The sequence below is a fragment of the Corapipo altera genome, unplaced genomic scaffold, assembly GCF_003945725.1.
Source record: "Corapipo altera isolate COAL_440 unplaced genomic scaffold, ASM394572v1 116, whole genome shotgun sequence".
In the NCBI taxonomy this organism is placed as follows: domain Eukaryota; kingdom Metazoa; phylum Chordata; class Aves; order Passeriformes; family Pipridae; genus Corapipo; species Corapipo altera.
Window position 1 is genome coordinate 1351783 of NW_020884953.1, and position 17148 is coordinate 1368930.

The 17148-nt window shown below is 39.8% G+C and overlaps 1 protein-coding gene across 1 annotated transcript; it reads left to right on the forward strand.

Annotated features, from left to right (window-relative positions):
* The first annotated feature begins 1695 nt into the window (after window positions 1–1695).
* Window positions 1696–10571, forward strand: CRISP2 (cysteine rich secretory protein 2). The gene is made up of 8 exons (XM_027663476.1): window positions 1696–1725; window positions 3896–3957; window positions 5776–5907; window positions 7356–7446; window positions 8110–8255; window positions 8854–8948; window positions 9772–9860; window positions 10302–10571. The coding sequence occupies exons 2-8, from the start codon at window positions 3898–3900 to the stop codon at window positions 10427–10429; spliced, it is 741 nt and encodes a 246-aa protein (XP_027519277.1). The 5' UTR covers window positions 1696–1725; window positions 3896–3897; the 3' UTR covers window positions 10430–10571.
* The last annotated feature ends 6577 nt before the right edge of the window (window positions 10572–17148 follow it).

Here is a 17148-nt window from a genome sequence, read left to right on the forward strand (position 1 = left end):
TGTCTCCCCTCGCAGTCAAGAAAAATCCAATCTTAATAATCATGGGAGGTGGCTTATTAGGCTTTCTCGTGGTGATAACCGTGGTCTCATCAAAATTGTCCCAAGCACTTCAGATAAAAAAAGCACCTTTTCCCTTATCTCAAAACATGGAAGGATGTGGGAGACCTTATCGCAAGTGACTTCCCGTCAGTGCTGCCCGCTACACAAACAAAGAACAAGGGCAGTTGTGTTTTCCAACACAGGGGTTATAATTCAAGATTAAAATGCTGGCAACAGCACATAGCTGCAGAAATGCCGCAGAAATTTGGAGACAATGAAACAGTATTGAATTGTAGTGTGGGCAGCAACCTCAACCCAGCATGGTGAGAAGGGTGCTCAGTGCAACACACCACAGCAAAGGCAAGGACGAGGAAGGGAACTCAAGAAAGGACAGGGGAGATTGTGCTGATGCTTTATGCCTTCTGAAAGCCAACAGACACCACAGAAAAAAGCAAGACAGGTTGTGTTTGAGCAACAAGGACCTGTCAAAGCTACCTTTGTGATATTACCTTATAAGCGAGTGAAAGCAAAGAGTCTGCAAAAAGGAAAGGTGAGCTGAGTGATGCCAGGTTGGACAGGGCTCTGAACAATCTGGTCTAGTGGAAGGTATTCCTGCTCATGCCAGGGGGTTGAAACTAGAAGATCTTTAGGTTCCTTTCCAACCCAAATCATTCTATGCCTCATTAGAACAAAACACATGTTCTACATCCCTCCAAAGAAGGAAAATGTAACACTTGCAGCCATTCTGCAAGTAGCTTACTCTTAAACAACACATGGAGTGAGTTATGTGTACAATAATCACAAAATCACAGAATCACAGAATGGTTTGGCTTGGAAGGAACCTTAAACACCATCCAGTTCCAACCACCCTTCCATGGGCAGGGCGCCTTCCACCATCCCAGGTTGCTCCAAGCCTCATCCAATCTGGCTTTGAACACTTCCAGGGATGGGGCAGCCACAGCTTCTCTGGGCAACTTGTTCCAGGGTCTCACCATGCACTTATTAAGAATTTCTTCTTAGTATCTCGTATAAACCTGCCTTCTTTCAGTTTAAAGCCATTCTTACTTATCCTATCACTGCATGCCTTGTAAAAAGTGATGCCTAGTACCACATCCTTAGTGAGTTAATGGAATATAAACTTTGTTCAGCAAATGGAATTTCAGGAACCACTTGGAAGAAAATACCACTGTGTTGCCCACTGTGCAACATGGGGCATTCTGCACGTGGCAAAGCTGCTGACTAACGTCTCTCCCTCAAAATATTTATCCTACTCTTTTGTCAGAGTCAGAAAAGACAATTGCAAAGCAACCAGCCCTAACCTTAAACTTTTACTTTGTGAGCACATTAGCACTGTAGCTTGCTAAGCAAACTAGAAGCATTTTGGCCCAGTCAAAGTCAAAATGCTGCAAAAGGACAGGTCTTTTATCTTCTCTTTTTCCTTGCCCTGGAGACAAGCAAAAGGAATCCAGAACAATGGAGCTGTATTGGTTAACTTTCAGGCACCTGTTTCTTAAGAAAAGTTCCTTCTTCCAAAATGGGCAGCCCCAAAGCTGATGTCATTTATCAGCTATAAATATTGACAAGGAAAAAGAAGGGAACATGTATATATAAAGAGCCCTGGGTTGAGGAGAGCCTCTCATTCTCCTACAGCTTCCTTAGACACAGACAGATTCTGGCTGGCTGAAGGTAAAGTATGCAAAATTTAACTTCAGTCTTAGGATTTTATCCAAAGAGTCACTTGGGCAGTATTGATTGGGCACTGTGCTATGGAGGTTAATGGAGTTGATATCCAAGCACTGTCAAATGTGATAATTAAAAGAAAATGCTTATATTATCTCAGAGGAAGAATGTAAAATAAATAGTATCTTCTGCTCTGAAAGCACATCCTCCACCAGTGGGGGTGAGAAATAGCATCAGTGGAGTCTTATTCCCATATTTCTTTAGATCAAAATGTACCACTTGGACCCACTTGCTTCATTCTTCAACTGTGAACATAAATAAATTCCTTTTGCAGAGCATGGTCCACAATGGGAAATGTTTTTCTAATTTCTTTTGGATTATTTTTATGTTGAATTTATTTCACCTGAATATTGGGATATACCAGTACAGCTGAACTCAGAATTGTGTCATCTCTAAATGTTAACTATCTGTCCGAGCTTTCACTATTTAGGCTACTGAAATATCTAATACCTATTATGTATGCAATAAGTTGATTGTCTTTTCTTAATACAGAGTGAATTTTTTTAAATGAAAATAGTGCAAACTCAGAGAAAAGTTATCAAAGTTTCTGAAAAGACAAATATTCCCCCTTTTCCAAACTTTCAAACCTAGTTTGCCCAGAAAGTTGATTTAGCTGGCAGGAGAAAGGTTCTACTGAAGAGAGAAACACCAGGCTAACCACGACCGTATTTTTAAAATAGAACATGGTTTCTAGCTTTGTATCTACCAATTTATGTATTTTTTTTTACATTTAATCAAATTTGCATGAAACCTCAGGTTTTCATGTAGAGCTACCTAAAAGTGCATTGCTGGCATTTGTCTTTTCAGAAGGATAGAAATAATTTAGTGGATTGAACACTATTGACAGTGAAGGATAATTGTATCTGGGAATCACCATCTTTTGGCTTTGAAAGTAAAGCCCAACACTTTTAGTCCAAGGGACAGATTTGATGGTACAGTCGAAGATGTGCAGAAGTATTTTAACCATTTAAATCTGGATCTGGAAATGTTTTATGTTTCCAGCTGCAGCTGGAACTACTCAATGGCCAAAGATACTCCTTCAGTTTATGAATATTTGAATTACATAATAGGACAAGGGGTAATGGTTCTAATCTAAAGGAGGGTCAATTTAGAGTAGATATAAGAAGGAATTTTACAGTGTTAGTTTCCCTATCAAGCAGGATTTCCTAGATCTCTACCACTGACTTGTACTGCTCACACTGCGGATTTTTCTCAGAGGCCAGATCTAAGGTTTATTATGTTTATGGTTTTTGTCTATTTTCCTCTTGTATCAGTCTGTTTTAAGGTAGCCTCTTGAATTTGGAGTTAGTCTACCTTGGGGTTTTGCCACATCTTTGCATTATCTCTTATATATCCTCGTCAGTACAAAGACATACACTTTTTGCTTCTTCTGATATGTAGAAAAAACATCCTATATACAAAAGTGGGTTTCAGACTGTCTGTGTATCTCTGTGGTATTTGCTTCTATAAGGTGTCTTAGGAGCCAGAGGGCAATAGCACACATTATTTGGTAATATTATCATATATGAAGGTTTTCTTTATGTCTCAGTGTCAGATGTAACATGAGGGTGATCACCACCATTAAATCAGCCCTTATGAGATTGATTTAATGAGGAAACAGGGAACAGGAACAGAAACGGAGACAACTTGTTGGCATGTTTAGTGCTCCACTCCAAAAAACCAGTTCTCACTATGGATGATGCTTGAGCAGGACACTGATGTGACAGCACTGAACACATTAATGGACTTTTTTTTAATACAAGGGAGCAAAGATGAAAGAAATGTTGCAAATTCAAGATATCTTGAATAAAGAAGTTCGAAGGGGGACTGATCCAAGTAACACACTCCTTTATGCTACTTACAGTCCCTGTTTCAATGCGAGGTGAAATCTTCTGTCTGTAGGAGACAGTGGTGCCCATGCACCATCATACACTGATTTGCACAGTTTCAGCACATCCACCTTATATTCAGGATCCACTAAAATAAACTTCTTTGGGCCGGCTTGACTTTGCAACAGTTTTGCATCTCTCTCACATACCATGTTATGCCACGAACTATATGGAACAGAGATTAATGGACTTTGGGTTTTTGTTTGTGGTCTTTTTTCCCCCTGTAGAAATGGATCTACTACCTGCAATCATTTTCCTGGCTGCTCTGCTACACCAGTGTGATGGACAGGTAGGAATATTCATCTATGCAAAACAGCCATATCTGAGCACATTGTGTAGGTACCTGACCTGGTGCAGTCTGGTCTAGTGATCTCCAGATATTTACAGTTCAGGAGTGAAATTATTGTTAACATGTTAATATAACACATCAAAGAGGAACTCTTATTTTTCATGGGGTTTTGTATTATTATTGTTATTATTATTTTTATTATTATTGTTATTTGTCTATTGGTTGAGCAACTTGGACTAGTGGAAGGTGTCCCCGTCCATGACAGGGGGTTTGGAGCTACTGAATCTTTAAGGCACCTTCCAACCCAAACCATTCTGTGATTCTGCCTATTAAAATATTCTTCCCTTTGTGAGATTAATTTTAAAAACACATTTTCCACAGACAAATAAACAATTTAACTAAGATCCAGAAATACGATTTTTAAATCTCTTAGAGAGGATTAACCTTGTAATATGTAGAGATCTATTATGTAGGAATTTAAATGTGAGCTGTTTATCAAGATCTTATTAATGAATGAAAAAAAATAAGTACTTCAGGGAACCAAATAGTCTCTTTCTTCTATAAATCTCAGGGGAAATATGTCCTAAGTTGCTTCTTTCCTTTACCTGAGTAGAGCAGCAGCCTAAAATAAGTGGCTGAGTTGTTATTTCTACCACTGTAAATGTCTTAATTTAAACAAGATGTACTACCCTTCTTCTTGGGATAGGTTCAGTTGCCCAAACATGTCTCAGTGCAGCTTGAGACTCTCCAGGGTCCCTGAGCCACTCACGAGTGGCTGTGCAGTGAGCTACACATATCTAGGGCTCTCTGGACACCTCAAATGGCATTAGACGCCATTTTAAGCCACCAAGTACATTCTTTAAAACCTAGAGTTGAGCTGCGAAGGCAAAGCAGTGGAATTCATTCATAACATTTGGACATTTCAAAGTTTAATCTCATTGTATGTTTTTTTTCATTGACCATAAAGGTAAACTGAGATGACTTTTGGATATTTACATCTATTTTATGGGTATCTAGAATTAAGTAAGATGAATCAGTGCCTAGAAAAGAGACCTTTGCACCAATGGCAGAGCCCACCTCACTGACTTCAGCATCAACATATTAGTTGTTCAGATCTCTGTCAGTCTCACTACTAATGGAGGAGGAGGTACTTAAGAAAATGCTTCTTCCAGTTCTAAAATGAAGTGCAGATGTCATGGACTGAGCTTCCTGTGCCCTCTCCTGTAATGACAAAGACAGTGAAGGTGTCTTAGACTGAGATGCCTCAGGTTTAGATATTAAGTAGGAAGAATCTTTTCCTGAGGGATGTTTTAGCCTGAAAACTCCAGTGTAAGCATTGCAACCTCTTTTCTGTGCAAGAATTGATGCCCTCACAACGTTGTTTAAGAGACAACCCAAGTCGTTCATTGCTTTCTTGACCTAAGGTGCTTTAGAAGGTCTGCAAACAGTCCTAAGTTCTAATGCAGCTTCACGTACTTCCAGAGCTTACAACACACAAGAGCTAGAGGCTTTTTTCAGTGCACACAAGAGGTCTAAGCCAGCCTTGAGATTTGGTTCCAGAGCTAAGCTTTCTCCATGTTTGATGTGGAGAAATCTGAGGGCAGTATTCCTACCTACAAATCTCATTTAAGGTCACATCTCCTAATGAAAAGTGCAGTTTAAATCAAGGAGGGAAGGAAAAAAAATATTGTAACAATAGAAGAACAAATAAAAGATTGTTGAGAATTTCCAAGAAACTTTGTATTGAGGAGAAGCTCATAATTTATCTTGTCTATTAAACTTTCTGTTAACTGGGCCTTCATTGTCATTGTTTTCCAGGGTTTTCCAGATAAAACAGCAAAAATTTTCTCCTTTCCTCATTCTAAGTCTAAAAACCAAAAAGAGATCCTTGATCAACACAATGAAATACGCAGATCTGTACTTCCCACAGCCAGGAACATGTTGAAGATGGTAAGCTATGCATTACAACTTGCCTGCTTTTCCCTTAAAAGAGAGGATAGAGAAACCCCAGTATCAAAGCAGTCTGAGGGATGAAGAGGTTTGAGAGCAGCCCTGAAAAGAAGGACTTGGGGATGTTGGTGGATGAGAAACTTAACGTGAGCCAGCAACGCCCACGTGCAGCCCAGAAAGCAAACTGTGTCCTGGGCTCCTCCCTAGCAGTGTGGGAAGAAGGGAAAGAGAGGCAATTCTGCCCCTCTGCCCCCTCAGGTGAGACCCCACCTGCAGAACTGCCTCCAGCTCTGGGATCCCCAACATCAGAAGGACATGGAACTGCTGGAGTGAGTCCAGGGGAGACCACAAAATCAATCAGAGGGCTGGAGCAGCTCTGCTGTGCAGACAGACTGAGAAAATTGGGGCTGTTCAGCCTGGAGAAGAGAATACTCTAAGGAGACCTTAGAGCCCCTTCCAGTACCTAAAGTGGGTCTATAAGAAAGATGGGGGAAAATATTTTATCAGGCCCTCTTGCAATATCAGAAGGGTTAATGGTGTTCATTTAAAAGAGGGTTGATTTAGATTAGATATAGGAAGAAGATTTTTAATTATAAGGGTGGTGAAACACTGCCAGAGATTGCCAAGAGAAGCTGTGGCTGCCCCATCCCTGGAACTGTTCAAGGACAGGCTGAATGGAGCTCTGAGCAGCCTGGTCTAGTTGAAGGTGTCCCTGCTCATTGCAGAGAGGTTGGACTAGATGACCCTTCAAGGTCCATTCCAACCCAAACTATCTATGATTCCATAATTCCTAAAAGCAAAACACATGCCCTGGTAGAAGCAAAGAGCATGTGAAGCAAAGGAGGAGCAGGAATCCGAGCAGCAGCTTCTGAATCACACACTGTCAGGGGGGAGATAAAAGACCTAGATCTGCATAACCATTTGTCCTCACCTGAGTTTGCTTTGCCCATCATTTCTCCCATCCCTCTCACTCCCGATATTCCTTGTTATCCCTATTCCATGATCAGATGAGCTGGTTGGTGCTTTGTGGTTAAGCCTGCACAGTGAGACTTGCAAACATTCCCCAGGTTCAAAGCTCAGCTGGTGCTTCTTAGTCCATCTCAGCTGTACTTGGGTCGAAAATCAGTTCTATGCTATTTAGTGCACTGTTCCCTGCAGTGTTCACTCAGACACAAGTCTGACAGAAAGCAACAGTATGTTACAAAAATCCTAATAATCAGGAGCATCTGGAGATCAGATGTAACTGTGCAGAGTTACCTGCTCTGGCATCTTCAAAAGTAGAAAAAATGTGGTTCCTGTGCCCCAGGAATGTAAACTGGTATGACCCCTTCCCATGACCATGAGAACATTCAGTGCACAACACCTAAGCCATTCCCCATTTTTTTTACTTCTCGTGAACAGCACTAACCTATTTATGACCTGGATACTTCTTCCTTTGTGTCTTTCAGGTGTGGAGCGATAAAGCTGCCAAAAATGCTCAGAAGTGGGCAAATACGTGTCAGATGAGAATCAGTCCAAGGGAGCAGAGAACCCTTAATGGTAGTGACAAGGATGGAAACTGAGCTGATGGGTTAATGTTTGCAGATGACCCCTGGGAATGTGAAATAGAAATAAAGATAACTTTTAATCTGTTGTAGAACTGCTTTTTAGGATTATTAGAATAGTTATTATTATTAGAATACCTTTTTAGGACCTGGTCTAGCAAAAGGTGTCCCTATATGTGGCAGAGGGACCGGAACTAGATGATCTTTAGGTCCCTTACAACTCAAACCATTCTATGATTCTATGATTATTAAACACAAAACTATCATCTTTGTCACATAAATACCCCGAAGGACAATTTGTTGGAACTGGAGAAGGATTATGTACTTGCCCTATATCTGTACCTTTCAAGTGTCCACTTTTGTCTCCTGCTGTAAACAAGACAGTGCCATGGATGACTGTTGGTGTGACTAAGTACAGGATTTTTGTGTAAAGTTTTGTGATCTAAGTATCTGTGCCTGAAAGCTCATAAAATCAGAGTAACATTTCCTGCAGCTTTCAGAGGATGAGGTGGACTGTCCTCCTCTTAAAATCACAGGACAAAAAGATTAGCATCCTAGACTTTTTTTTTTAGACTAAAATTCCAACCCCTCTGTCCCACCTCCCACCCCACAACTTGCTTCTCTCCTAAGGAATAAACCAGACTTACTTCTACTGCAGGTGTCACCTGTGGTGAGAATATACTGCTATCATCTTACCCAAGAACATGGCCTGAAACAATCCAAACATGGTACAGTCAGTCCTCCAATTTCAAATATGGATATGGAGCAACCTCCAAAAATGTCAATATCGAGAGCTACACTCAGGTAAGGAAAACTGAAACACAGTGCACTACAATTACAGCAGTACAATTAAGGCAGCTGGGAGTTATTTATAATTATTAAAAAAAATTATCAGTGTCATCCAACTATTATCTATCATTTACATTCTGATGCGAAGATGAATGATAAATTAAAATTCTTTTCTATCTAATTATGAGGCAATGGAACCAGTATTTTTTAAGAGCTGTCCATAAAAGAAACACTATTCTGTAGAAATAATTTAGAAATACCTTTAATTTAAAAATACCTCTAATTTAAAAATACTTTTAAATAAATACATTTAATTTAGAAATAAATATTTTCTATGTATGGATGAAATTCCTGATTAAGAATTGTCACAACAAAATATCCAAGATGAAAGTATTTGACCTTAAACTTAAGTCTCCTTCCAGCAAATATGTTCAAAAACATTTGGAGATGATAAACTCTTTTTTCTATGTATTCTTTCTGACTACTAAACTGTAAACTTAAAAGCTGAATAGAAAAAAACTGAAAGAAAAAAATACCTTCTGTTATTTTGTTAGCTTTTTGTTGAGAATTCAATAAAGATGACTGAAATAATGTGTTTATTTTTATTCTACAGCTTATCTGGTACAACAGTTACCAGGTTGGATGTGCGGTTTCCTACTGCCCTACAAGCTCCTACAAGTACTTTTACGTTTGCCAATACTGCCCTGCGTACGTACTGCCTGCTTACTCATTATGGATATAGATAATTATGGATTATGGATATCTTTCCAAAACCCCCTGTGCCCCACTGGCCATGTGTAGGATAAAATGACTGCAGTCTACTTTAACCTTTTATAGTTTTAAAAATACTAATGTGAATTGTGGGCTTAATAGCAGGTCTAAATAGTGATATTTATTTTATTTCACATTGTAACAGTTATTAGGGAAATTTCAGCAGATGAACAAAGGTGTATCTCTGGCAGAATCAGGCATAAACTATGCTATAACTTGGACCAAAAAGCAGAAAGTCAGATGCAAAGTGAAAACCAACAGCAAATGAATATTTAGAGGTAAATAGCCCATCTCAAGCAGCTGGTGTCAGAAAGGGTCTGCTGAGGTTATTAAGCAACCTGGTCTAGTGGAAGGTGTCCCTGCCCATGGCAGGGGGTTGGAACAACATGATCTTTAAGGTCTCTCCCAACCCAAATAGTTCTATGATTCTGTGATCTTATGATTGCCTTATAAGCCCCAAACACTTGCAAACCATTAGAAAAGGAGAGCTAGAAAGCACATAATTTTTTTGTGAATAATGCTATACAGATAATCAATTAATTTTGTTTCTCTAAGCCTTATTGCCCCTCTTAGTTAAAATCAAATTTATTCTATTCTATGAATATCTGACATTTAAAACATATCTGAAATTAAAACATGACTGCCTATGAAAATACTTTTATCCAAAAACTTCTGGATGCCTTTCACTGCAATAACTCCTCTTAATGGCCCAGATCTTCATGTTAATCTTGTCATGCCTTGTATTTCTTTCAAATTTCAGAGGAAATAACGCAATGCAAATAGCTACACCTTACAGAAGTGGACCAAAATGTGCAGACTGTCCTGGCCACTGTGACAAAGGGCTTTGCAGTAAGTGACTCTGTTCTCCTCCCGAAAAAAAACATTTGCATTACCTCAGATAGTGATGTTGATCCTGTGTAGCATTTTACTTTTGCATAGTTATTTCCTGCTAATCTGGATGAAAGATCCTAGAGCTGCCCCTTTCATTACCCACCCCTTGCAATAACAGTGATTAAATACCCCACCAAAACAGGCACAACACTGAGCAGGGGCTGGTTGGACCAGCTGACCTCCAGAGGAGCCTTCCAATCTCAAACAGGTGGTTGATACCCACCTTTCCACCTGCATTCCCTTTCTATAATATTCAAGCAATTTTAACTGCAGAGTAAAAGTACAAAGATTATATAGACAAGAAAAACTCAAATCTTTTTGGAAAATGCAGAAGTATCAAACCAAAACTTGGTTTTCAATCAATATTTCACATCTTTGTTTCTCTCTCTTTTATTTTAGCCAATCCTTGCAAGTATCAAGATCTCCTTGGAAACTGCAAGAACCTGAAAACTTTGTTTGGCTGTAGCCACTCACTGGTGAAGCAAAAGTGTCCTGCAACCTGCAAATGCACCACTCAAATCATATAAAGTCCTGGTGGATGTCGTTACAGCTGCTGTGAGACTCATAGGAGAAGCGTAGAACTCACTGTGAAGTGTATTCACCCTCAGTGCATCTGCTCAGATTGACCTATAGATAACAATTTTATCTGGAATCTGACCATTACTTTAGTCCTAAATTAGACTAGCACCCCCAAAATAAGTTCTGATGTTATTTTAGGCTTTGTAAAAATTATGCTTAAGATACTAATTCTTATTTTGTGGCTTTCCTTGCAGTGGATCTGCCACTGATTAATTTGTTTTTAATGGGAGAAACACTTTAAGACACTTCAGGGGTTTTTTTGCATAATATATTAAATGCCACTAAACTTTCTTCTGTTACCTTTTTGTTGATTGTCAATGGAACATATTCCTGCTAAATAAACACATGATTTACCACTGGTTCACAAACCAAGCTTTTAATCAAAGTTATTTGTAAATCAAGGGGTTTTTTTTAATTTGGAAAATTCTTGCTGGATATTTTGAGGCTCTTTTGCACTTCATGTGACTGTGGATGAGATAGGAAGAGAAATACAAAGCAAAGAGAAATGTAATTTTTGTACAGGCAAAATAGGAGGTACACATTAAATCTGACAACTTTTACTTTGTGACCTAAACACAAAGATTCTGATAAATCTGTTTATACAGGTGATAAACGGTGCCTTCCTACTAATCTTTTTCCTTACACTTTTCCAAAATGATACATCCTGGTGCCATTCAGGATGCACTAGGGTGCCCCACAGGCCCTCCAACTGCTCCTCAGGGTTGCTGCTGATCTCCCATAGCTCTCCAGTCACATATACCAGCCCTGAGCAGGGCAGATCCTACTTACCACCTTCCCTTCCTATTTTAGACCAGTAAAAATAATTTTCTCCTTAGGACTGCAATTCTGGTTCAAGACACAGGAGGGTGAGCCATACCCAGACATTGATCTGCTTTGCTTTTTCATTTTGCTACCTGTATAAAGGATTTCTCCTTCCTTTAGATATTAAATTTCTGGGCCTACCATGGCCTGATTTTAACACTTGCTTGCACACAATTTCTTAGTTAATACTGGCTGAATAAATAATCACTATGTATAGAAACTGTTTGGGAGTGGTTTCTTCCCCTCTATTGTCTCATCCTGTCTCTGTTGGTCAGATTACTATCATATTAAAGCAATTGATAGTGTCAAATTAAGGTTTCCAGGATATCAATGACTAATTCTGGTAGGTTTGATTTTCTACCTGCCTGAAGCTCAGTTTCACCATCAAGACTGTGCCACAATGCAGGGCTCTGAGAAAGCTGGAGAGAGGCTTTTTACAAGGACATGGAGTGACAGGACAAGGGGGAATGGCTTCACACTGACAGGGGGCAGGGTTATATTAGATAACAGGAAAATATTCTGGACAGTGAGGGTGCTGAGGCCCTGGAACAGTTTTCCCCGGAGAAACTGAGGGTGCCCCATCCCTGGAAGTGTTCAAGGCCAGGCTGAGTGGAGCTTGCAGTAACCTGGTCTTGGAACAACATGATTCGAACCCAAACCATTCTGTGATTCTGTCATTTGTGGAAAGTGTAATTCAAACCAAAGCTGTGTGGAAATTTCCTAAGTAACCTGTGTTTTCCTCAGAAAACACTATTCTATGAAACCTCAACTCTCTTACAGAAATATACACGATTTTGGAAAAACTTTCAGGTGTTTTCTGGGTTATTTTCCAAGATTTATTTTTTGCTTTAAACCAAAGAGATGGATGTTAAAACTCCTTCCACACATACATTTCCTCTTTCCTCCTTCTCTCTCTCTGGGCTGATGAATATTTAACAAGGAATTATTTTATTATTAGAGATTTCTGAGAGAGTTGCGTCCCCAAAGGTCCAGCTTTTGTGCTCTGGATATCTGGCTATGGTGTTTGAGTATGGAAGCAGCAGGAACTGGATGGGATCTTCTGCAACCTGAAGTGCCTCCCTGGAGGACCAGGCACCCAGCTTGGTTACTGCTGGGTATCTAGGCACAACTTTTATACTTCTATAGGGGATTTCAAAAGATTCTACTTCCCTACCAATGTGGAATAGAACAAATAGCAGGTGAGATGAAATGTTACCTGGATGTTCCTTTTTCTTAGCACAGGCATCAAGGAATGCTTGGGTCACTTAGTTGTTCATGTCCCTGGAAAGGCTGAGATGCTGCTGAATGTGGGTTTATCAAACACAGATGAGGTAAAAGCAATATGACATTTACTGAGATCCATCATTTCAAACGAAATTTTTCTCCATTCTTTGACTGTGTTTTCACAAATTTATTTTCATACTGATGTCTTGACAGTTGTTTCCTTTATGGTACTAGCAGATGCTTTTGGAATGTGCTGCATTGTGCTGCGTTTTAGGTGTTAGTCCAGGCATGAAGCAAATAACACCAGGAATTTCTTACAATTTCTATTCTGGTTCCAGATATACTCACAAGAAGCACATATGCTGAGAGATGATAAGAGCAACTACTATGGTACAAGTCTAAGTCTTATCTGTGGGGAGTGGTGTAAGAGCTCTTCAGCAGACAATTTACATGACAAGGGTTTTAAACATAGTTTTGAACAAATGTTATGAAGTAACTTAACAGTCTGACAGCTTCTGAAGAAAGAACATTTTTTGATATTTAAAATGCACCAATTGCAATAGTCCCATTATCTAATTTGGCTACCTGAGAATCAGCCTCTGGGCTAAGCCCAATGGAAGGTCCTTCACTTCCAGTATCTCAAAGCCTTGCTGAGAGGTATGGGCCTGTATCTTCTCCATTTTTCTCCAGTTGTTGATACGTTAGAACAAATCTTCCATCAAACTTGCCTCGCTCATGTCCTTAACATATCTCACCTACAATAACAACAGGTTAAGCAGGGAATTACAGAATCATTAAGGTTGGAAAAAACCTCTAAGATCATTGAGTCCAACCCTTAACCCAGTACCACCATGTTCACCACTAAACCACGCCCTCAAGTGCCCCACATACCTTTTAAACACCTGCTGGAATGGTGACTTCACCACTTCCCTGGGAAGCCTGTCCCAATGTTTGACAACCCTGTCCACGAAGAAATTTTTCCTAATACCCAACCTAAACCTCCCCTGGAGAAACTTGAGACCACTTCCTCAGGACCTTTGTACTAAATGGAAAGCAAGGGTTGAAAACCTTCACATGCCATTAGAAATCTGTGTTTTCAGAATGTCTCCAAAAAACCAAAAGTCTGGCAAGATGGTTGAGCAAGACCAAGCAGCAAAGGTCCCTCAGAGGAGGGACAGGACAAGGATGTTCCCCACCCCTGGGCTGCTCCTGGTTTTCTAGGACAGGCTGCCAAAAATTGCGTTCCTCTAAATGTAAGAGCCACAGTTAAACTGTGGAAAAACAGGAGATGAACTTTCTCATTAAGAAGTTTCTTGACAGCTACTATCTCTGCTCTGGGCTGAGAGCAAGACATTTAACCTTGAGCTTCAGACCCACTGACTGCAACGCAGAGATAATCCAAGACATTTAGGGCAAGGAAGATTAATTAGTGAACGCTGAGAAAGAACCTATGAAGCACTGAGGCCTGTTAAATATAGTATCACATTTGATAGCCACACCTCCAGTGTAATTGTATCTCAGTTTGACCACAAGTCAAGGGGACAGGGGGCACCAGGAGATACAAGGAAGGAAGTGACACTCCCTCCCATGCCGACTCGCTGGTGACATCTGAAGGTTCATGGGCTGGTCACTGGGCTCAGTCCTCTGCTCTGGGGTCTGTGCAGTGCCACAGCTGGGCTGTTCCCTAGAGATACTCTGTCACCAGCATCAATAACAAGTCCTGAAGAAAGGCAGTTTTTAGGAAAAGTTGAGGCAGCAGATTGACATGGAAATGCTCTCTCCCACATTAAGGAAATGGCCCATATTAACTATTCATTCTGTTATTGATGGGCAACCCGAGGCTCAGCACGTGAGTAACTAAAAGTGACTCTTTAAAATGGTTATCATCACATTCTTGGAGTTTTTTTTCCACAGTGATGGAAATGACCATTTCAAAACAAATGACATTTGTCACTTTCTGTTTTGTGTCATTAACACTCCTCTGCTTTCTGCTCTACCTCCCACTTCTGCATAAAGTGGTGGAAGTAAAGGAGGAAAACCAAGCTGCCACACCAAGATCAAATTAAGGCTTTTGTTCATTTTGTTGACAAATTTTGAATGAAGCACAAGATTTTTTATTTCATTGATTGACTTTAAAACACGAATTTTTATTTTAGGGCAGGTAAAACCATTCACCTATCTTCTTTTAAAAGTCTTTTCCCAATGGAAACAAATTCCAGAAATGTATACTGAAGATAATAAGGAAATACATGTTAAACTATGTTATTTTTATTTAGCGATACACAGCACTCTTTGTGCAGACACATACGATAACTCAAGTTTCCCACCAAGTGATTTCTAAAGGGACAAAAGATGTTTATTCCAGCAAAAAAAATGTAGCCCTTGTGATTTTTGCACAGGACTGAAACACTGAGGGGTAGAGGAGAGTTTCTAAGAACTACTAAGACACAGAAATTACATTATTTCTGTAAATTCAAAGCAAGAATGGATTCACTTCTTATGCAAATGTGACTGTGCAGCTCTGGCCATACAGTGGAGGAGATTTTCTACCCTCACCCAGTAATGTATCAGAAAACATATAAAATGTCTCCTGTTTTTTTGAAACAGACTTTTAAGTTGATGGGTTTTTTAGGAGTGGCTCCTGTGCAGGTGTCACTATTTCTTATGGCAGGAAATGTTTCTCAACATCTTGGTCTTTATTCTTAATTTTTAGCACAAAACCAAGGATATATATACTGTGTTACCAAATTTGGTGAAAAAAAGTTCTAAGCATCAAAACTGGAAAAGTCAGCAGCAGCCTTCCATCAGAATGAATCATAGAATCAATCACAGAATCATAGAATCAACTGGGTTGGAAAAGACCTCCAAGATCATCAAGTTCAACCCTTGATGAAGAGGGACATAAAAACTTTACAAATAGAGGGGAAAACATTTATTTAATAATGAGCATTGAGGAGGTTTTAGTGCACTCAGGGCACTCATGTTAATGTCTCTGACCAACTTCCCTTGAAAGTTCTCCCACCACCTGCCCATGGCCCCAGGAGCCCTGTTTTGGCTTAGCCTGTCTCATCTGTGCCTGTCTCTAGTCTTGGTTTTGGCCCTGTCTCCTGGATTAGCCTTGGACCACCCTTTCTATAATCAATAAACATAAGGATGGATGCATTTGAAACACAAAACCAATCCAGATGATTTTGACATAATATTGACCATACTAAGTCATAAACCAAGCTTTCACCCTTGGAGCTTAGATTATTCCAGCAGGTTCACACTAGGAGTCATTGCAGATCTAGACGGATCTGTTGAACAAACCAGTGTAAAAGATTTTTATCCAGCCCTATAGGAGTTATTTATTGCTTCTATGCATGTTTTAGAGGTAAATGGGAAGTATCTAAGAACTATATGGCATCTAATGAGCTATGGCATGAAAACTTGTGTCTTTCACAGCTTGGCATGAATGTTTTAGAGACTGGATTTTTCCACTGAAGTTATTTTTCTTTATATACCCATTTATTTGCTCCCAATTCACAGTAGTACCTCCAATGTTGGCTTGTCCAGGAAAGGGTGTTGTGTTTTAGATAGTAAGTTGGGTTGCAGTTGTTCATTGAATTTGTCCTTGGCCCATTGTGAGGAAATAATAAATTCATCTTGTCAGTTCAATAGCACAGGGCTACCTCTGGTTACTCAGTGATTTAGTATCCACTTCCTGATAACTAAAAAACCAGCCATGCAAATTAATTATGAAGGTCACAAATCATGGCTTTCATTTGGTCAGCACTCAAGCTGCAAACAAAGTTCCTACTGTCCCAGTACTCAGGCAACTGCAGGAGATGTTAGTTGTACACAGGAAAAACAAACAATAGGGGAGTTTCTTATAGGAATTTGTTAGGTACTAATTGTTCTACCCACACTAACAACTCGTGCCAAGGTCAAAATGATTAGAACTTGTGGATCAGTGTTAACACAAATACAAACCACAAAGTTTATGCTGGAGTTTAACTTGTGGTGTGGCTCAGAGATTACTGCTTTCTACAGTCTCAATCTACCAAACACCCCCTCCAGTCTGGCTGCTGTGGATGGATCGTTGTGCGAAGGAACCCAGGAGCTCCCTTAGCTAGGGAAATTGAAGCTAACAGACCTTTCCATTGAGGAACATTCCCTGATTTTGACTCTTTGAACCCTCTTTGACCCTTCATGCATGAATTGCAATTATTGTGGCAAACAGCATCACGTATCTCACTTCAGATTTCAGTACCATTTGTGCATTATGTAAGATTTGGAGGAGAGAGAAGTATTTAACCTTCTCAACAGGAGGGCAAAATGAAGGGGAAGGCATGGGAACAGGCTCTCTTGCTGAAACAGAAAACATGCCAGTTTTCCTGGAGTCATCACTCAGGTGACATGGCCTTTCCTTACAACAAAGGGAACACACAGGACTTTTGCAGGAACAACACAGCCTTTTACTGAGCAAAATTGTAGCTGTGAATGATCATCTGTGGCAAAATAAATAAAGAGGATTTATGAAGCTGAAAGTTACATCAACTAATGTCATAGTTGTCTAGAGTCACTATTTCTCAAGGCATGTACTGACAGGACATGGGGTAAGGGCTTTAAACTGACAGAG